The sequence below is a fragment of the Pecten maximus genome, chromosome 18 (assembly GCF_902652985.1).
Source record: "Pecten maximus chromosome 18, xPecMax1.1, whole genome shotgun sequence".
NCBI classification, from domain to species: Eukaryota; Metazoa; Mollusca; class Bivalvia; order Pectinida; family Pectinidae; genus Pecten; species Pecten maximus.
In genome coordinates, this window is record NC_047032.1 from 11,791,624 (window position 1) to 11,815,055 (window position 23,432).

Here is a 23,432-nt window from a genome sequence, read left to right on the forward strand (position 1 = left end):
TTTGCATAAATGGTGATTCTGACCCCCGAGGGGCCAAAGGGGCGGGGCCCAATAGGGGAAATTAAGGTAATTCCTTTAAATCGCTACTTGTCATAAAGTTATGAATGGATTTGAACCCAACTTGGTCAGAAACATCCTTGGGGGAAGGGGAAAAGATTTTGCATAAATGGTGGCTGTGACCCCCAAGGGGCAAAAGGGGCGGGCCCAATAGGGGAAATAAAGGTAATTCCTTTAAATCACTACTAGTCATAAAGTTATGAATGGATTTGAACCAAATTTTGTCAGAAATATCCTTGGGGGATGGGGAACAGATTTTGCATAAATGGTGATTCTGACCCCCGAGGGGCCAAAGGGGCAGGGCCAAAAATGGAAAATAGAGGTAATTCCTCTAAATCTCTACTTGTCATAAAGTTATGAATGTATTTCAACCCAATTTGGTCAGAAACATCCTTGGGGGAAGGGGAAAAGATTTTGCATAAATGGTGATTCTGACCCCTGAGGGGCCAAAGGGGCGGGGCCCAATAGTGGTAATAGAGGTAATTCCTTTAAATCACTACTAGTCATAAAGTTATGAATGGATTTAAACCCAATTTGGTCAGAAACATCCTTGGGGAAAGGGGAACAGATTTTGCATAAATGGTGATTCTGACCCCGAGGGGCCAAAGGGGCGGTGCCAAATATGGGAAATAGAGGTAATTCCTTTAAATCGCTACTAGTCATAAAGTGATGAATGCATGTTCTATAAACAATTCTTGAGGTCTTTCAGACCTTAGAGAGTCTGGACTTCATTAATCTTTAAAGCAGTTCGGATTCCCACACTATAACCATATATAGCATTGTTAGAGTTTTACAAATAAAACAATTTGAATATGAACATTATTTCGACATTTGGTCTTATCCAACCAGGTGAGCGATACAGGCCCCATGGGCCTCTTGTTGTACACGTGTTGTTGCAGTAGTACATGATGGAGAAAATAATAATTGGTATTAAACTGATTTTATTTTTAGCTCACCTGGCCCGAATGGGCGGTGAGCTTATGGCATGGCGCGGCGTCCGTCGTCCGTCCATCGTCTGTCGTCAGTCCGTCAACTTTTCATTTAAATCGCTACTAGTCCTAAACTACTCAGTGGATTTTGACCAAATTTGGTCTGAAACATCCTTGGGTGAAGGGGAACAAATTTTGTATAAATGGTGAGTCTGACCCCCAAGGGGCCTGAGGGGTGGGGCCCAATAGGGGAAATGGAGGCAATTCATTTAAATCGCTACTACATATGTAGTCATAAAGTTATTAATGGATTTGAACCCAATTTGGTCAAAAACATCATTTGGGAAGGAGAACAGATTTTGCATAAATGGTGACTCTGACCCTGGGCCAAAGGGGCGGGGCTCCATAGGGGAAATAGAGGTAATTCTTTAAATCGCTACTTGTCATAAAGTTATTAATGGATTTGAACCCAATTTGGTCAGAAACATGCTTTGGGGAAGATGAACAGATTTTGCATAAATGGTGACTCTGACCCCTGAGGGGCCAAAGGGGCAGGGCCCCATATAGGGGAAATAGAGTTAATTCCTTTAAATCGCTACTAGTCATAAAGTTATGAATGGATTTGAACTCAATTTGGTCAAAATTATCATTGGGGGAAGGGGATAAGATTTTGCTTAAATGGTGACTCTGACCCCAAGGGGCCTGAGGGGCAGGGCCCAATAGGGGAAATTGAGGCAATTCCTTTAAATCGCTACTAGTTATAAAGTTATGAATGGATTTGAACCTAATTTGGTCAGAAACGTCATTGGGGGAAGGGGAACAGATTTTGCATAAATGGTGACTGACCCCGGAGGGGCCAAAGGGGTGGGGGGCTCCATAGGGGAAATAGAGGTAATTCCTTTAAATCGCTACTTGTCATAAAGTTATCAATGGATTTGGACCCAATTTGGTCAGAAACATTCTTGGGGGAAGGGGAACAGATTTTGCATAAATGATGACTCTGAACCCCGAGGGGCCAAAGAGGCAGGGCCCAATAGGGGAAATAGAGGTAATTCCTTTAAATCGCTACTAGTCATAAAGTTATGAATGGATTTGAACCCAATTTGGTCAGAAACATCATTGACGGAAGGGGAACAGGCATAAATGGTGACTCTGACCCCCGAGGGGTCAAAGGGGCAGGGCTCCAGAGGGAAAATAGAGTTAATTCATTTAAATCGCTACTTGTCATAAAGTTATGAATGGATTTGAACCCAATTTGGTCAGAAACATCATTGGGGGAAGGGGAACAGATTTTGCATAAATGGTGACTGACCCCCAAGGGGCCTAAGGGGTGGGGCCTAATGGGGAAATAGAGATAATATTCCTTTAAGTGCTACTTGTCATAAAGCTATGAATGGATTTGAACCCAATTTGGTCAGAAACATTATTAGAGGAAGATGAACAGTATTTGCATACTTGCTGACTCCGCCAAAGTTATATAAACTTATCCAATTAGACTACACCGCAGGTGGGCGGAGTCACGGATAGAAGATCTTTGATGTCAGAGATTATCACTTGTCTCAATGATGGTTATATTCAATATTAATGCAAAATCATTTATATTTTAAATTCCCATCTTCTGAGACAACCTAACTTTCGGTTAAAAAATATGCGTAATTCCTTCTCTCCGTCTTCAACCAATCTGTGGAATAATCCAGATATTACTATAAAGAATTTGTCTACTTAGAAGTTAATGATTAGAAATATACCTAGGAAGTGTCCAATAATAACTGCATCTTGGTGTGTGGGTCCTGCATGTTAAAAATACTCCATAGCCGTTTGAAGAACCGTGCTAGCTCTCTTAACTATGACCTTTTCAGGGCATATTTTAAAATTAATTCTCCTGAATATATGTATGGTAATCCTTGAAAGACTCCTATCATTTCCCCTGCGTATGACCCATATAGGCTCTTATTCGTTTTCTATTTACAATTAACATTGTTATAACCTTTCCACAAAAATCAAACCTCTGACTTTCTCCTATTTGGCGAACCAGAATACAGCAATGCAGATATTACAATTATGTTATGTATTTCAATTGTTAAATAAGTCTGTAGCCGATTTTACTTGATTTTTAACAGATTTAGCAACAGAGTTATAACGTAAGAATCAATTCTGTGATAACGTTTTATATTCTTTTACATTTGCAGGAGATTAATTAATTGATTGATATATTCATGATATTTTAAGTCGTTACTTGTACTAGAGTACTAAAAACAGCATATGTAGGTCTCTGATTTTACCTTATCTAACGAGTGTCCAGCTAAGGGCTCCCCTGGTCACTCATTAAAACTATCTATCTTAGAATATATATAATTTTTGTATTCATTTTAGAATACAGAGTTTCCGATATTATCTCGCATTCTTAGTACTGGGTAACTGAAGAAATAATCTTAACTGATGAAATAATAAGTTGTCATTGTTATTTTTATTTCGGGTTTCAATTTATTAAATTTGTGGGACTTCATGCAGTGGTGCATTTCTGTATTATGCAATCATTCGATCGAAGTGAAATTTTGCATGGTGTTAGATAATGGTGTCATAAGTATGTTTCAAAGAAAATATCAAAAAAATATTATTAACAAATTCCTGGGCATGCAAAATGCCCCTGGACACTCCGTGATCATTCATTAGGTACACCGATATATATAATTTTCATCAAAAGGACGTCAATTTCATTTGAATTATTTTTGTAAGATGGGTACGAGTCTGCCACTTTTAGGTACGACTCTGCCAACGTTGGGTACGAGTTCGCCAATATTGGGTATGAGTTTGCTTGGGTTAGGGTTGGAAAGGGAAAAGTTAGCCATTGATGATAAAAGCAAAGTTAGACAATGGTTTGTAATTTTAGCAAAGTCAAACAATTGTTTCTGAAATCAATATATCATATGATTGTTAACATAAAGGTAGTATCAAAAGATTGCAGTTAAAGGCAATATGTTGAACAATTGATGATAAAAAGGTCAAACAATTGTTGATAAAAAAAACCAGTCCCATTTCGGTGTGACCTGCTATAGTGTAATGTGTTTCCACTTTGGTTCAATGCTAAACATTCTACTTAATTTGTCAAAGGGAAGTCAGCAAAATCAGCTCCGAAAAAGGATGTCAACAGGTATACAGATGATTGTCTTCAGTATACAGAATGCGCCGCACCATCGCTGTTAAAGGAGAGGGAGGGAAGTATGGACAGTGAAGGTAATCAAACTCTATGTATTCTGCGTACAAGTACCCCATGAGGTAACAAATACACAACTTTTCATTTTTAAAAAGAATTCATATCTCTATACACTGTAATGTTGTAGAAAAACAACAATACTACTACACTGTATATATATGTAAAGGGTCATATCAACATGATTATAACATAAATTATTTCAGATGACGTTCATATATACTGGCTATGAATTACCATTGCTCTCCCTCGAAGATAGTTCTGTTATATAATTAAACAAGCATGCAGGATCTATGTATATGCATGTATACTTCACCCACAATAATTTGCTGAGATTTGATTTTTTTATTCTAGGACAAATAGGTTACAAGCCATATTCTTTATTATGAAGTTTCTTTTTGAAAAATATAATTTTTCAAAATTCATACCTAGATGTACTGTATTACATGTATAAGCTACTTGTTACTGTATAAGCATGAAATATTTGTGTAGTTTTTTAGCTCACCTGGACCGAAGGTCCGGTGAGCTTATGCCATGGTGCAGCGTCCGTCGTCCGTCCGTCGTCCGTCGTCCGTCCGTCAACATTTGCTTCAAATCGCTACTAGTCATCAAGTTCTTATTGGATTTTGACCAAATTTGGTCAGAAACATTCTTGGCAGTCATAAAGTTATAAATGCATGTTGTAAACTCAGAGAGTCTGGACTTCATTATTTCTTTAAAGCAGTTGGGATCCCCACGATATAACCATAAATAGCATTGTTTGAGGTTAACAAACAAAAGGAATTGAACATGAACATTATTTTGACATTTGGTCAAATCCAACCAGGTGAGCGATACAGGCCCCATGGGCCTCTTGTTCGTGGTAAGTTGGAGCTTTCAAATTATTTCATGGGTACAAATATTCATTGTTAGCTCATACAACAATAACAGTAATACATACAACAATAACAGTAATACATACAACAATAACAGTAATACATACAACAATACTAATTGTATTTATATATCAATATGGATCAATAGCTTGAACCATGAAAACAATGTTTATATACAACGAATGTTTCATGATGTTATACAGTACTGAGTTGTAATTGAAACTTTGTACACTATATATATATATACATATATATATATGTATGCACATTGTAGTTTGAAGGCCTTTTTAGGTCACCTGAGACGAAGTCTCAAGTGACCTATTCTAATTGCCTTTTGTCCGTTGCTGTCCGTCGTCCGTCGTGCATCCGTAAACAATTTACATTTTCGACTTCTTCTCCAAAACTGCTTTACCAAATTCATTGAAATTTGGCAGAAAGCTAACATGGCTGAAGGTCAACCAAAATTGTGAATTATATGGTCCCCACCCTCCAGGGGCCTGAGAGGTGGGGTCAAAAAGGGTCAAATTGACTAAAATTTCAAAAATCTTCTTCTCTGCTCTCAGATATTGTGTAGTCAAACACTCTTCATAGATGGAAGGGTCTTGTGGTGCTTTACCAAAAATGTGAATTGCATGACCCTGGGGTCTCACATTTGCCCCTGGGGAGGGGGTAAACTTTACTTTAGTTTATATTGGGAAATCACATTTTTGACTATTATTTGTTGGATTTGTATTGGAACTCATTCTAACCTGGTCAACATTATCAGCATGGGATAACAGTTTGATGGAATGCACATGTTGGCCCTGACTGACCCCCAGGAGCTGATGGGCAGGGCTAAAAAGGGTCAAATTGACTGAAATTTCAAAAATCTTTTTCTCTATACTCTCATATTTGGTAGAATCAAACACTCTCCATAGATGGAAGGGTCTTATGGTGCTTTACCAAAACTGTGAATTTAATGACCCTGGGGTCTCGTGTTTGGCCCCTGGGGAGGGGATAAACTTTACTATAGTTTATATAGGGAAATCACATTTTTGCCTATTATTTGTTGGATTTGTATTGGAACTGGCATTCTAACCTGGTCAACATTATCACCATGGGATAACAGTTTGATGGAATGCACATGTTGGCCCTGACTGACCCCCAGGGGCTAAAGGGTGGGGCTAAAAAGGGCCAAATTGACTGAAATTTCAATAATCTTCTTCTCAAGACCTATATAAGATAGAATCAAATACTTTTCATAGAAGGAAGGGTTTTATGGTGTTTTACTTAAATTGTGAATTTCATGACCATGGGGTCTCACGTTTGCCCATTGGGAGAGGGTAAACTTTGCTATAGTTAATAGGGAAATCACATTTTTTACAATAATTTGTTTTATTTCTATTGGAATTTATTCTAACTTTCTTAAAATTATCAGCATGGGATGACAGCTTAATGGCATGTACATGTTGGCCCCGACTGAACCCCAAGGACTAATGGGTGGGGCCAAAAAGGATTAATTAAATTAAGTATTTCAAATCTCAGGTGACCGTTAAGGCCCGTTGGGCCTCTTGTTTTTTTAATATCTGTTTCATTTTAACATTTGTCATTTGCTAAGATCCAAAATGTATGATCACAAGCACTTGTACATGGCACAGATTCCCACTACACTACCTCATATGTCCTGAAAAAGCCAAATATTTGGGAGAAACCTATAGAACACTTTAAATTAATCATAAACCTGGCCATATCTCTAGTTTGTTGTATAATGTCATGATCCTTAAGGTTAATTGTTTTGTTGATTTGTTGAGTGATGGTGAAGCTGTAGTCTTCGTTATGGTCTTCATACTGTATATATATCTATGATATATACATATCACATGTATTTACAAAAAGTATGTAGAGTTAAAATTGTACATGTGAAGACAACAGTCATATAGCCTGGAATTGACCAGACAAGGACTCCCTGTCTATCTCCCGAGTCTCTATATGTCTCTGTTCGTCTATAGCCAAAGGGTATGTAAATGTAACAATGTTGTTTTGCATGGGAATATCTTAGATATAGATCTGTTATAATTTTGGTTAAATTTTAAAACAAACTATTATATTTCACTTGCAATTTATGTGCTTGCTTATAGATTTGGCCTGATTATCCATTCTCCCTCTGGATTTACTTACAACATTATCAGGTATACCTTAACACCTCTTGAATACAACTACACTTTCTTATGTTTCATTTAACAGGCTACAGTCATTCAAGACAAAAAGGAAAAGAGAAAATGAGGAATAATACTGATGACCAAAAGTCAAACCTGATGATGTTGATAGACCTCCAGAAATTTGATGGTAGTTGGTTACTGGATGATGGTCTAGCTCAAGTATTCGGGATCAGCAAAGATACCCTAAAAGCAAAAATTCCTGATCATCTTGTAAGTATGATGTTCAAGTCAGACAGAATAAGTCTGTGTTCTTCAAATCAGTGTATACAGGTCCATGCATATACAATGTGTGGCCTTTTTAGAGAGTTTTTTTGGGCCTTTAATGCAGGTTCTACTGACTGTGTGTAGGAATTTTGATATTTAAAACATTTAGCTTTTATATATACAATGTACATGTATATCCTTGATTTTGAAAAAAAAAAAAAAATTCTTCGGAAGTGGCCTAAAATTTACCACACAGGGGTCACAACTATATATATATATATATAGCTATTGCACCATTATTTTTAGGATATTTTACTGGGTATAAGCCCTACTCCATTTTTCACATTTTCTCTGCATAGACCAAAATTCGGTAATAAGCCTATGCACCCCCCACTTTTGAATGTCAAATTCACAATGAAAAAAGAAAGAGAGGGAAAAAAAAAAAGGGATTAACCACCACCCTTATGATTGGTTAAGATTTCCTGACACTTTATCACTAGCCCTCTACCTCTGGGTCGCGAGTTCAAACCCCACTTGGGGCAGTTGCCTGGTACTGACCGTAGATGGGTTGTTTTTCTTGGGGTACTCCGGCTTTCCTTCACCTCCAAAACCTGGCACGTCCTTAAATGACCCTGGCTGTTAATAGGACGTTAAAACCAAATAAACATTAATACATATACTGGGGGATACACTTACTGAAATTTAGGTATTTTTTTCCCGAGAAGTGTCAATAAAGGTCTGGAGGGCAGTGTATCAAACTGAACATTTATAGATGTCTCTGTATTTACACATGTACAGGAGGAGATGGTGTGGGCTACAGCTTTGAGTGTCGCTTGTTTACGGAAAAAATACATGTCTGAGAAGGCGTTATGGGAGATGATAGAGAAGAAGGCACTTTCATGGCTGTCTTCTCAAAACCTGGCTGGCAAAACCGTCGAGGAACTTCTCACTCTGGCCACAGATGCACTGACATCAACTCCGTAATAATTATTTTTTGAGACATCAATGGTGGAGACAAATTAGATCAATAAGAATGAAAAAGACTCTTTCGTCAGTGTTGATTCTATGACCATATATCTTAACAAATGTAATAGACCTGTCAATTACAATAACACTTTATACAAAACTGAAGTTTGATGTACTCACTATATCAGTACATGCTTATATTTTTGTACATACAAATATGTGGTTGTTGGTTTATATCTAATTTTATATTTATTGTTAGACCTGTCATGGATAATTTGTTAGGCTAGCTGTCATGGATGATTCGTTAGACCAGTCATGGATAATTCATTAGCTCTGTCATGGATAATTTGTTAGACCTGTCATGGATGATTTGTTAGACCTGTCATGGATAAATTTGTTAGACCTATCATGGATAATTTGTTGGACCTATCATGGATAATTCATTAGCTCTGTCATGGATAAATTTGTTAGACCTATCATGGATAATTTGTTAGACCTATCATGGATAATTCATTAGCTCTGTCATGGATAATTTGTTAGACCTGTCATGGATAATTTGTTAGACCTGTCATGAATAATTTGTTAGACCTGTCATGGATGATTTGTTAGACCTGTCATGAATAATTTGTTAGACCTGTCATGGATAATTTGATAGACCCTTCATGGATAATTTTTTAGGTCTGTCATGGATAATTCATTAGCTCTGTCATGGATAATTTTTTTTAACTAGTCATTGATAGTTTTATTGATCACTCCAGATTAGACTGTTTTACATAAATCATTTTTATAACCTTACTTTAAAAGGTTATATATTTAAGAAACAATTAACGATGATTCGTGTATTGTTGCAGGATATACAACGAGGACGAGGATATTTTGCAATTAAATTAATAACGAAGGCCGCATATATTGTATCTACATTACAACTATTTCTCAAGAAAAGGGAAAAATATTTCAGTAAACCAATTAGAATTGTGGGCTTAAGAAAATTAACTACATATCTGACAAAATAATGGTAACTAACTGACAATGCTTTGAAGAGTTTGTAAAAATGTGTCGGTATTTAAGGCCATATAAAATAATGTCACTCATACCTCCATGAATGCCACGTCTTAACAGCAATTTTTTATGCAATATTGAACTTACCCGAGTAAATGCTTTGCTGGAGCTTTGACTTATACTCCGGATACATGCTTTATATGTTTACACGTAGTTGTGAAATTATTAATACATGTACATGTATCTCAGCTTACTAAAATAAACATCAAAGAGTCTTGCGAATATGTTGATATGATACTGTGTACACTTACATTAACATATATTTATCAGTATATATTACTGTAGACTTGTTCTTTATATATATATATATGTGTGTTCATGTCAAAAAACTTAGTAGATTTGGAATGAAAGTGAGTGAGCAAGAAATGTCTGTTAAATTGTGAAACTGTGGAGATCACTATTTTTTAAAAAAAAAAAAGGGGGGGGGGGGGGGGGGGGGGTAAAAATAAAAAAATAAATAAACAAAAAATGTATAGGGGTATAAAGGACTTCAGACTTTAGATCTATCGTAATTTTAATACAGTATGATCATCTGGTAACTTCCAATTTGTAGAAAGCTGAATGGTGAAACAAATAATTTAAAGATCACCTTAATTCTTGAAGGCCCAGTTGTCTAGCTTTATATGGCATGGTTCATCATCTGTCGAACGCCTTCTTCTCATGAACCATTATCGGGAGTAGGTTTAGGATACTTGTTAAGAAGATTCTTGGAATCTATCCAAACATAGCTTGTAAAGATGATATTGCCACCTATTTCTCAAGGTTACAGGGATGACATTTTTAAATTGCTCAAAAGACTTCTTCAGCTGTCAGGACAGAAATGGCTTGATACCTGAGTCATGAGTTCACTAACAATTGCTACAAAATTTGTAAAATGAAATGAAGGGCACAATTTAAAGAACCCAAACTTGGGGAATTTTTTGAACTATAAATGAGCAGGTCTTTAAAAATTGCTGGAATATCCTGAAAAAAGATAGACCATCTGGGCCTCTTGTAAATTATGTGAATACAAACACTGTTTTTGATTTTGCACTTATTTGAATAAATTATGATAAACATTTCTAATAAATTCTGAAATTTATGTATATATATTTAACTATTCCACTGCACGTCTTTCTGTTTATTTTTTATGGGAGTTATTCCCCTTGTTTAAGACTTGTTACCACATGCTCGTATATTAATGCATTTCAAGTGAAGTCACACCAATCCTGTCAATTGTGATATTTATTGTTGTACATATTTAACAACTTTTTTTATCTTTGTTCATGTATGTTTATTTACTTTTTGAGATTATCATTAATTCTTTTGTTTTATGCTTACTGGCATATTGCGTACATACAAATAAAATATTCAAACATTTTGCTTATGACTTGTTGTTTTTTGAATTACCGTAAAGCTTTTTCCCTGGTTTAACCATTCATTTAACAAGAAATCACAGATGATACCAATCCCTTCACATCTTGAACTAATCCCTTCACATCATGAACTAACCAGAAGTATTATGAAGCGCATGCTACAAGTTGTAGATGTTGCAAACCAATATGTTACCTTAACCAACTGTGGGTATATTTTCATGAGGATCAGATACAGATTAAAAGTTGCTGGACCAGGGTCATTATAATTCCATTTAAAGAGACCCAGACAATTAATTGATATTAGATAATATGAACTATACGAGACAATGGTTGTTAACAAGTGACATGTACCAGCATACATACATATATATATATGCATAATTTAATAATATGTGGATGAAAGCCAAAGACATTGAACATTTTATTTATAGTAACAGTGACCTCACTTTTTGCAACCATATTTTGAGATGTTATCCCATCATAAGTGATGATGCCCGTGAACAAATGAATTTATAGTTAATGACAGTTGAAGCTCAGGACCTTGAAAATTCTAGTATTTTTAGTAGCATGACCTCAGCAAATGTATATTTCATGACAATCTGATGTCAGGTGCCCTACCTGAAGTATGTCAAGGTCATTCATTTGAACAAACTTGGAATGCAGCCCTTCATCCTGCAATGCTAGTAGCTGAATTCACCATAACTGTTGACCTCTTAGTTACACAAAAAAAATCTTACTTACATAAAAAGTTCACAATGGATGTGTAGAAGCACTGACATGCTCACTGGGCAACAGATCAGCTAAAACTGCCTTAGACATGAAAACCTCAATTCCCACGTAAATTAGCACCATTGCTTGACAGGTTTCTGTAAATACTAGCAGCGACATTGACTGTTAGTTGCCGAGATAAAATTGTATTTGAGGTTGTTTTTTTAAGCAAATGATACTCCCAGAACAAGAGGCCCAATGGGCCTAAAAGCTCACAGCTTCTAGAGCAACTTCTGAAGTTGATTTAGGTCATTTATATGCAGATACTAACTAATGATGATTACCAATGTACCACTTTATCACAATATCAGAGAAGGCTTGCTAGGTTTATTCAAGTAAATTTCGTAAGCCTTCATTCCAGCATACTATTGGCCTAATATCAGGTCTGGGGAGTCTCTTGGCTATTGAAAAATCATTGTTTAAAGATTTTGATATATTTGACCCCTGTGACCTTGAATGTAGATCAAGGTCATTCATTTAAAAAAATGGTAGCCCTTTACCCTTCGGGCAAGTGAGCTAATAATGACACATAATTGGTTGAACTTGGTTTTAAATGTCCTTGATCTTTGTATCTTTAATCCTTTACACAACTGCAGTACTTTGACACTAGGGAAAATGTGAATAAGTTCACATTAGATGACATTCCTATACCTCTTAATTGGTAAGTGCTTAAAGTCTTTCTTCAATAATTAACAACTGATGACATACAGACTAAGATCAGTGATTTTTATTTCAATCTAGCAATATATTCTCACAATCACATAACACACATCTCACATTCACCTATATATATTAACATTAAGAGATATTCAAACACTTCACTCTCAATACCCAGTATAGATATATTTCGACACTCAGCTCTCAATACTCAGGTGTAGACATAGACACTCAACTATCAATACCGAGGTACAGAGGTATTTACACTTAACTCAATACCCGGAAATAGAGACATTTAAGCACTAAACTCCAAATAAACTAGTATAGAGAAAATTTAACACTTACCTCAAGTATAGAAATATTTAGAAACTTAACTCTCAATATCCAGGTTCAAGATACGAAATCACTAAACTGCCAATACAGTGGCATGGTAAAGTGATTCAAACACTTAACTCTGAATACTCAGGTAGAGATATATCTTATAGCTTAACTCTCAATACCCAGGTATATACACTTTTGTATCAGAGATATTTAAACACTTAACTCTCAATACCCAGGTATATACATCAGAGATATTTAAACACTTAACTCTCACTACCCAGGTATATATAAGAGATATTTAAACACTTAAACTCTCAATACTCTGGTAGAGATATATATCTTATAGCTTAACTTTCAATACTCCGGTAGAGATATATATCTTATAGCTTAACTCTCAATACTCCGGTAGAGATATATATCTTATAGCTTAACTCTCAATACTCAGGTAGAGATATATATCTTATAGCTTAACTCTCAATACTCAGGTAGAGATATATATCTTATAGCTTAACTCTCAATACCTAGGTATATATAAGAAATATTTAAACACTTAACTCTCAATACAACAGGTAGAGATATATCTTAAGCTTAACCCTCAATACCCAGGTATATATAAGAAATATTTAAACACTTAAACTCTCAATACTCAGGTAGAGATATATATCTTATAGCTTAACTCTCAATACTCCGGTAGAGATATATATCTTATAGCTTAACTCTCAATACTCCGGTAGAGATATATATCTTATAGCTTAACTCTCAATACCTAGGTATATATAAGAAATATTTAAACACTTAACTCTCAATACAACAGGTAGAGATATATCTTAAGCTTAACCCTCAATACCCAGGTATATATAAGAAATATTTAAACACTTAACTCTCAATACAACAGGTAGAGATATATCTTAAGCTTAACCCTCAATACCCAGGTATATATAAGAAATGTTTAAACACTTAACTCTCAATACAACAGGTAGAGATATATCTTAAGCTTAACCCTCAATACCCAGGTATATATAAGAAATATTTAAACACTTAACTCTCAATACAACAGGTAGAGATATATCTCAAGCTTAACCCTCAATACCCAGGTATTTAAACACTTGTCTCTCAGTACCTAGGTTCAGAATATATAATTTCTAAATAAACTACCAACATACACACGTATAGAGATTCAAACACTTAAACTCCCTATACCAAAGTATCTTAAAACTAGAGATATTTGGAAACTTAATTCTCAATACTGAGGTAAAGAGATGTTTAAACACTTCAATCAATACCCAGGTATAGAGATATTAAAAGCCTTACTGATTTGCATGGTAATAGCACACAGTAGTGATCTTAAAGAAGAAGATAGAATGAAATCAATGCCATCATTACTTATGTATGGTTGTCCGACATGGTCAAGACATGACCTTCGTTTGTACTTGGTAGAGAGGTTTCATTAGTAAGAATGAAGATGCCAGGAGCCAAGATATTGTCTTGGAAAAGTAATTGTTTCTTCTGACTCATTGGAATAAGCATGGCCCATCCATACACAGTGATAAATCTACATGCAAGTCCTGGGTCATGGACTCACAAAATTTTGTCAGGACCCGCAGGAATTCTGGAAATATTGAAATTTTACAGAGTAGGACTCATATAGTCTTAACAAAACTGTAGGAAAATGACCCTTATAAATGTAATTGTAGATTAATCACTGCAGAAACCAACTTCACTTTGTTCCTCATGGTAAAAGTTTAATCCTTCATGTCCAGTACCAAACACGACATGCACAGAGATGGTATACAGATATATGCATGGCACCTCTACATAAACAAATATCACTGCCATTTCATTTCCTCTCTTCTTAGTTTTTGTCCTTCTCCGGTGCTACGATAATGTTTCCGTTTGTCCAAATAGATCTGTTTACATTCTTCTTTGAAATCTTCATCTTGAAACCTGTGACATAGATAAATCAGTCATACAATTTACATCTTGAAATCGGGAAAAAAAAAGCAATTATATACCATTAAATGTGATTACATTGACAATAGTAGTTTCATCTCATATGACCTTGGTTAACATTTCAATTTTAAACATTTTGTTAGTCCGCAGGGATTTTAATTGATTGTTTACAGTTAGAAAATTTCAGGGGTCAAATTACAAATCTGGGTGTAGAATAGCAATCATATGTTAATGGACATGTCTTTGGAAACACAAGAATCCAAACTAATTCAGAGTCAGCACTGAAGCACGGTCCCCATTAAGTGTACGGTTTCCATTTCTTCAGCTAGCTAAAGATCTGAGTGGATCGATCATTATTTGTCTTGATGCCAGTTGCAATTAATATAACCTTATAGGTCTAAGGAAAACATTGTTTGAGTAAGTCCCCATACACTTTTGAAGCATGGAAAAAAGGTCCCCACTTATTTTCAGGACGTCCATTTAATCTTTACAGCAGGATGCGATCGACCACATCTAATCTGAAAGGGATTCATTTATAAAATACCCTCTGCAAACCCTGTAATTATGAATTTAAGTCCTGTTAACTGGTCTACCCTTCCACTCTCAAATAGACATGTCTTCACTGAAATAATTATATTTTTTGGCATAGCCGTATAATATTATTTTTGCCCCGGATATGACGCGACAGGTGGCGTTACTGGTCAAGATGAAGTATGTGATTGGTCAATGTAGCGGTAAATGAAAAACACAGATATGCAGTTAAAACCGAAACAAAGTTAAGATTGAATGCAAGCTGAATAAGTGGATGTATCTTTTCAAATGACACATTGATAAAATTATATTCCTGATTCACACTGATATAATTTTGTTATCCGTGCTGAAACGCATTAGTTTGTTGATTTATTTCACCAGCAGTTGTACATTATATTAACCACCAAAATTAAAACTATGCCGTTTATCTTTTTTAAAGATATTTCTTGTTTATACTGTTAATGGTTGAATTGCTATTCCATAATTTAGAGCACAACTTTAACTGAATCAAACAAATTTAGCAAAATAATGAATTGGTACACCCACAATTCTTTCCATAGAAACCAATTATATAGGAACTAATATTAGCATAATCATGATTTATAAGTGGAACACTTCCATCACTACCAAATCATCACTTACATATCTTATTACTTACCAAGCTTTAACACAACGTTGCATTATATTGTTTTTTTCTCGACATCTGAACATCATCATGAACTCTTCTGCTTTGGCACATTTTTCAAAAGCTGGCAAAAGAGGATGAATAAATAGTTACTGAAGGTTAAAACTTTTTAAGCTGCTTCTTCCATTCTTTTATTTTCATTTCCCCCAAATTGTTCAATCTAGAAATGAAATTTTTGATGATGCAGTGACGTGCCAAAGGTATTTGTCACATTTCTTTTATATATATCTTGTGTATATTTACAAATTTTTGATGAATTCTTATAACATATATTGCTTCTTTTGGTGGTTTTTCTTCAAATTTCACACACTAGTAGGCATTGCTATGCTCTTTAACGTGATAATCACTACAATAAATATTTCTACTAAAAATAACCATTGCTAAAATTAAGAAAATGTACCATGCAATATCTCTTAAAAAATCAGTTAAGCAAAATTAAACAAATATTTTCAGAGGATATATTGAGCAAATAATTCTCTATATTAAAGAGAAATTTCAATAAATTCCATTAAAAATTGTCATAAAATTAATTGAATCACAATGAATGACACATTTAGTGACGGAATACTTTTGGCATGTCACTGTACTTTACTTTACCCAATTACCTGGTATGTTACTGGTCAGCTGTCATAGTATATTGATAAAAATTGGTAGGAAAATAATGATCAATTACTAGTTAAACACAATTTACAATATATTTTAATTGGATGTTTTAAGGATTTCATTTGTTATTTCTATCAGTTTTATTTTTATTGCACTTTCATTATATACCTAATTATATAATCTGCTTGTTAACAAACACACCTATTCACTCTACCAGTCTTACCTTTCTACAAATGATTTTTTTCTGACCATATGAGTAATTACACGAGAAAGAATTCGAAATTCACAGAAGATGTAATTGATTATGAATTTTATGATTTGATAAAAAATTTATAATAACTTATTAATTTTTTATGTGATATACTAATTACTTTTTATTAATCAAAGGATAATTGGTTCTTAATTTCTATATAATGGTAAACTGTGGCTGAGTGACTTGCTTATTATTCAATCAAAAATGTCACAGTAATTAAAGCCATCACTTTAAGGCAATCTTCAATTGCAAGCTTACATCATACCTAACTATCACGTCAGGGAACATTGAATTTCATCATTACTTATATTATAACATTGTATCAAACTTGGCAACTTTATAATGAATTTATAATTTACATACACTTCTGAGTATTATTATAACTGATCAATTTCAGGATTACCTATTACTTCCGGACGACATTTCTCCATCCATGCTTTGTCTCTCATCACCATGGGAATTAAAACCTCTTTTTCAACTTTCCGCAGAGATGTGTCTTCTGGATCACCTAAAATGGAGATCAGCACCAAATAAACGTCAGCAACCAAAAAATGCAACAATAAACAAAATATTAATGACATAGTTTTCAATATTATAATAAGATATAAGATATCTGTGTTGTCTAGTAATTGTCATTGTTTGTGGATATCATACAATAACAGTACCACCTAGAGCATCATTGTGCCATCCTACACCACCCTACACTATATTGCGCCACCTTATGCAACTATTGATAATTAAAGGTCTGCAGACTCTGCCCACTTTACCTCTGATGAGTTATAATTATGACTTACTTATATTAGTAATGAAACTTCATACTCAGTGGATGACATATATCTCTTCACAACAATGGACAGCACATTGTTGTCTTTTTCCCAGTCAGTTTTTACTTATTACCATAGCTTTACATGAGACATTGCATCAATAAAAGCAGATAATATAAGAACAGTGAAAATCATTTAAATGAAAATTAAATCTCATATTGGGATTATTTGTACAACTTTTCAAGTAAATCACATTGTGTATCAATTTAACTAAAAGATGGTTCATGCTCAGAGGTGGCCTGATTTTCCTGTGACCCTGATGGTTCTTCTTCTTAAATTCTAAATGCTAATTTAACAAGTAGAAGATTATGTTATGAGAGAGAAAGAGATTTAGTTGATTCCAAGAAAGCTAAATGGTATACATATATATATATATATGTGTGTAGGTTTAATTTTGAATGTATACATTGATCAGATTTAAAAGATTCAGTAGTAGGGCAGGGTATATATAACCATGGCTACTTATCAGATATTGATAGCGGGAAAGAACAATTGTTTTCCCTACCTTGGTTCTGCAGTGTTGCAATGGCATGGAATTTTGATGGACGTGCTTTGATTGCTGGTATTTATAGTCTTGTATGTTTACTAATAGCTACCTGGTTGTTTACAATTTTGAACATCAAACATATATATATAGACATGTGTTTCTACGTCTGTCGGCAAGGGATCACCATTTAAGATGGTTCACCATATCGGAGACACTGGGGTAGCAGTGTACAGTAAAAATGCCAAATTCTGAAAAATATGGCACATGCTTTAGATATGTAAACATTGCCAGTTAACCTTACATATAACCTCTAATAAAGTATATATATTTGAAATCTGTACAACATTTGCAATTTTAATAGAGCTCTGAAGGATAAGTAAACTGATATTTTCTGTGATTTTTAGAGCTGTGAATACCATGGTAACAGCTTAAAAAATTCTCAAAAATTGCAAAATATTATGATATTTGACCCAAAATGGCACAATTCTCTACACAATTTTTTTTCTGAAACCTATTTAAAATTAGATATCTCTATCCCAAAGACAGAATTAATCTTGTTTGGACATATGTTGTAAATTAAGTTTTTCCGCTATCTTACCTTTTCTGTGGGCTTCCATTTTGCGCTGTAGGCGAAACTAAATTTCCTGTGTAAACACACGTTCGGAAAATCCGGATATTTAAAATCCGGAACCAATTTATTGATTTTTGTTTTAATAAATGTGAAGCCTGTATGTACTACTTCATACTGGATATACCAATTATAGTGTACATTTATTTTTTCATTTTTTATACATATCATAATACAGGAGTTATTTGCTTAACAAAAAAATTGCCCATGGCCAGGCTGTCTTACTGTGGTGTGCTACCTTATACATCACTTTTGTTAACTCTAATTTTACTAAAAACCCCATGAATGTCTAGAATATGTTCCGACGAACAAAACGACATATCGGGTTACTGTGTATCTTTAATAGTCACCGAGTATTGCTGATTTCCCTGAGAGGTGTATTTTGACAACTTTTTCTCCCAATCCAGTAATAAGGGGAGGTAATTTTAAAGATGAAAACTCCCATAATTCTGTATATCTCTTGAATAAAGTTGTGTTTTGAGTTGAATGTGGTACTTTGAGTCTCTGTGCATGTAATCAGGCAAAAAATACTATACAACTATCAAATTTAGCCTTGTAATATGACGTCATAGTTACCATGACGTCATCAGTAACTATGACGTCATCAGATGGTATCTATGACGTCATAAATACTCAATGGTGTCATAATAAATAACCAAATTCCTTTCCAAACCTCAGCTTAGCAACACATGCAATATTCTAACTGATAAATCATGACATGACATCCAAGATTTCAAAATGTCATGCCTATGACATCACAGTCATCTGTTTCCACCCCGGTAATTCAGATATGTACCAATGATCATATGAAAGTGTCCGCTGATCCCATTTTATGCAGAAAATGCTATTTTTTCTGCTTTACCGAAGGAAGTGACAATAATTGACAATATTGTATCAACCGTACACTCCATCAATTGAAATTACATGCTTACCAATGTATAAATAAATTGAAAATAATGGTTTCACCAAATATTTCAAAAAATAACACTTACTGTAATAGTTTCCATGGATACGGGGTAATAAATCAGGTAAAACAAACCAGAATTCAGTCTATATGGTTTGTTAGATACCCAATAAGTTATTTTGGGTTTGTTATAAAACATAGAATATCTTTTCAATTTACACTGACTCATTAACATTATGCTTAATTAATCCACCCTTAAAATGGGTAAATATGCGAGTTACCTCCCTTGATTCCTCTAATATGACAAGCCTGATAATAAACAAGTTTTAAATTGTTTTTATGCATTTTTGAGCAATAATGAACTAAAATGAAGCTTAATCAAGCATAATTAAGCACAATTTCCAAAAAATAACATTTTTCAGCCCTTATAAGGTAGCAGTGTACAGTAAAAATGCCAAATTCTGAAAAATATGGCACATGCTTTAGATATGTAAACATTGCCAGTTAACCTTACATATAACCTCTAATAAAGTATATATATTTGAAATCTGTACAACATTTGCAATTTTAATAGAGCTCTGAAGGATAAGTAAACTGATATTTTCTGTGATTTTTAGAGCTGTGAATACCATGGTAACAGCTTAAAAATTTTTCAAAAATTGCAAAATATTATGATATTTGACCCAAAATGGCACAATTCTCTACACAATTTTTTTTCTGAAACCTATTTAAAATTAGATATCTCTATCCCAAGACAGAATTAATCTGTTTGGACATATGTTGTAAATTAAGTTTATATAAATAGATATCTCTATCCCAAAGACAGAATTAATCTTGTTTGGACATATGTTGTAAAAAACACACGTTCGGAAAATCCGGATATTTAAAATCCGGAACCAATTTATTGATTTTTGTTTTAATAAATGTGAAGCCTGTATGTACTACTTCATACTGGATATACCAATTATAGTGTACATTTATTTTTTCATTTTTTATACATATCATAATACAGGAGTTATTTGCTTAACAAAAAAATTGCCCATGGCCAGGCTGTCTTACTGTGGTGTGCTACCTGGATGTTTTATGTGTATATATGGACATTTTTGTTTACTATGTAACGTATACATATATGACAGCAGTTCTACATGTACAGTGTTCCATTTCATTCTTATTGATATTATCCTGGGTGTACGGGTCCCAAACAGGACAGGCGAACTCTAGGGTTTTACCACAGTGGCATGTCTAGATCTAGTCTTATATTAAAAAAGAGCCAGAACTACCTATATATAATCAAAATAGAAGATGAGTATTTCTGGCTATTTTTTAATATAAGACTTGAGACATACCCCTGTGGTTTGACAGACTAATGGTTTGTATGCACATGCTTTAAATTTATCTTTAAATTTCAACGGAGGAAGCCAAGTGTGGAATTTGCTTTATTAGTAATTATATTGTTTATGTGGGAGTTCCATTTTAGGTTAGGACTGGGTATAAGAACCAAGTATTTTGCTTGTCTAGCATATGGTACTCCAATAACATTAGAGGTTAACACGACAGGAAACTTTCGACAGGTTGTTGTAATATCCACCAATGTAATCAGGTGGACTATTAATTATATAAGACCTCATATACATACAGTAACGGTACTAGTCTATATGAGTGTAACAGGAGAGGAGAAAATGTAGCGGCCAGGCCGGGGTTCGAACCCGGGACCTCCGAACACTAGCCGGATGCTCTACCAATTGAGCTACCTGGTCACCGATGATCGACCCGGTCCAGTCCCGCTACATGAGTAAAGCCCTGTGCATGATGAAATTGTGGAGAATAATGGGTTCAAGAAGTTTTAGTACATAATAAATGACATTCGGTCTTAAGCGTGAATTTATGGATTACAGAGATTAGAAAGTTTATCCTTAACCCGTCCAGTCCACTTATTATACAAACATTGACAACACCAGCTTTGAATGACACTGAACTGTGACAGATATTTACGTGTTACGTAAACAGCGCAAGCCGGTCAAAGTCAAGAGCGTCCCATGCATGACCCGTTTTAATTTGTGATAGCTGAATGCATACCTAAGCCTAATGGTCCCGAGGAAAAACTTGATGGTAAGACAGTCCAATCCGTTCTTGGTTTCCATTCTAAGATGTCTTCGGGGTTATTCTCGGCTTGGGTTTTCGTCGGCGGTGGTTTGGGAATGTCAGCCATCGTGTTTCTCTCCAGTCGCATATGACATTGAAAAATAAATCAAAGTTAGTATAAAACGAATGAATTAAATTTATTTCGTGAAAGAAAATAGTGTAAATTATCCAAACATGCACTTCTAAAGTCATAAAGATAATCATATCGGATATTAGAGACATATTTGATTATTTTTGTATGTGTTAAGCGATACAGCGGTGCATTCGATATACCTTTTAAAGATCGTAATCACTTGACAATAATTTATTTCTAAGGCCAATCCAAAACTAATTAAATAGATTCTGACGAAAATATATGCACACCTTAAAATAATAAAATACGTATTGTCGTACCATTTTATTATACAGTAACCATTTCATACCCAGATATACGGGATGCGGTTTACGTTGGTTACGTCCCCTTAGCGACTGCGACACTTATCGATGTAGGCGAGTTTATTTGCCATTTCTCCTAAATATGACGCAATAAATGGTTATTTCATATTTTGAAAATTTAAAATTATGCATAGGAAAGTTCCTTTAATTGAAGTCAGTATGGCGCGGGAAGGATGTTATCATTAAATATTTTTGCCTAGGCAGAAAGCGAATTTTGCCTAACGCTAGGCAAAAATAAAATATTGCCTAGGCAAAATTCGATTTCTGCCTAGATAAAATTCGATTTCTGCCTAGGCAAAATTCGATTTTTGCCTAGGCAGAAATAGTTTTGCCTAAGCATAAATCGAATATTGCCTAGGCTGAAATATGTTTGCCTAAGCAATATTCGATTTTTGCCTAGGCAGAAATAATCTTGCCTAGGCAAAAAATATTTAATTACGACATCCTTCCTGCGCCATAGTTTTGTTGAAAATTAGTAAGAACCACCGACCTACGGTAAGTACCTGGCAACTGCCCCACGTAGGTTTCGAACTGGAAACCCAGAGGTGGAGGGCTAGTGTTAAAGTGTCGGAAAACCTTAACCACTCGGCCACCGCGGCCCCCTAAATAAGAGCGACATACACTTTGTAACAGCATGTTTCGAATCCATCGAAGAATACGGAGTCTTCGTTTCTGATTAAATGGAATCTTGATGAAGAACAAAAAAATCCAAACGAGTGCTCAAAATGCAAGACGGCAATATCGGAGAAATTGAAACGATTAGAATGTTGGCGTTGCAAGGATCTGTTTTGCATAAAATGCCTTAAAATTAAGGACAATGAGTACAAATTCTTTGCCGAGCCAACTTCATTTGATTTTGTAACGAATGCCGACCCAATGTGGAAAGGAGCATTTCGGAAGACAGGACCATAGAGGAGAAATGTAAGGAAATATTTAAGGAACTAAAAGATCACATCACGGAGTTGGAAAAGTGCATGGATAGCAAATGCAGCGAGGATAGGGTGAGACAGATTGTAAAGGAGGAAAGGGGGGTCAGGAAAATATCCCAATCACTACAACAGCAAGGAGGGAGGAACGCAAACAAACACTTGACACTGTAATGTCCGAGTTATCGGAGAGGAAGAACAGAGAACGACATATTGTGGTTTACGACATCCCATACCAAACCGACCAATCCGGAAAAGAGAGGAAAAGAACGTATTTAGAGAAAATAAAGGATATATTTTCAGCTTGTTAAGTGAGTCTTGCGGAAGAAGTTACCCAAATTTCAAGACTAGAGAAATATAAAAAAAAAACCGGAAGGTGACGGCGTTTTGAAGAGACCTATCATTGTAGTTTTAAGATAGGAATAATTAAAAAGGACCTATTCCGCAATATCAGCAATCTTCGT

General features: G+C 34.7%; 2 protein-coding genes and 1 non-coding gene across 4 annotated transcripts in view; 1 reads left to right on the top strand and 2 right to left on the bottom strand.

The window, feature by feature from the left end:
• LOC117316228 (von Willebrand factor A domain-containing protein 5A-like) overlaps nt 1-9,926 on the top strand; it is a 39,004-nt gene extending 29,078 nt beyond the window's left edge. Inside the window, exons 17-19 of the mRNA XM_033870767.1 lie at nt 4,098-4,220; nt 7,296-7,480; nt 8,273-9,926. Coding sequence (XP_033726658.1) covers nt 4,098-4,220; nt 7,296-7,480; nt 8,273-8,458 — 494 coding nt within the window. The 3' untranslated portion in view covers nt 8,459-9,926. The remainder of the gene's footprint in view (nt 1-4,097; nt 4,221-7,295; nt 7,481-8,272) is intronic.
• Nucleotides 9,927-12,333: 2,407 nt separating this feature from the next.
• Nucleotides 12,334-21,691, bottom strand: LOC117316055 (COX assembly mitochondrial protein homolog). Of its 2 annotated transcripts, XR_004529812.1 has the most exons (5): nt 21,542-21,691; nt 17,026-17,130; nt 15,740-15,830; nt 13,247-14,544; nt 12,334-13,121 (listed from the first exon to the last, which is right to left on the bottom strand). XR_004529812.1 is itself a non-coding variant. In XM_033870528.1 (4 exons), the coding sequence occupies exons 1-4, from the start codon at nt 21,672-21,674 to the stop codon at nt 14,427-14,429; spliced, it is 447 nt and encodes a 148-aa protein (XP_033726419.1). In that variant the 5' UTR covers nt 21,675-21,691; the 3' UTR covers nt 12,334-14,426. The 2 variants fall into 2 exon arrangements, 1 of the variants encoding a protein (XP_033726419.1); XM_033870528.1 differs by having other exon boundaries at nt 12,334-14,544.
• Nucleotides 21,151-21,222, bottom strand: Trnat-agu. Its single transcript has one exon. It is a non-coding gene; the product is annotated as a tRNA-Thr (tRNA).
• Nucleotides 21,692-23,432: the final 1,741 nt, after the last annotated feature.

Excerpts from the sequence above, each read along its gene's own strand:
- LOC117316055 (XM_033870528.1), bottom strand. The coding sequence starts at position 21,674 with ATGGCTGACATTCCCAAACCACCGCCGACGAAAACCCAAGCCGAGAAT. Across the intron at positions 15,831-17,025 it reads ATGTCGTCCGGAAGTAATAG|CTTTTGAAAAATGTGCCAAA; the intron begins GTAATCCTGAAA and ends CTCTTTTGCCAG. Across the intron at positions 14,545-15,739 it reads CAACGTTGTGTTAAAGCTTG|GTTTCAAGATGAAGATTTCA; the intron begins GTAAGTAATAAG and ends TCTATGTCACAG.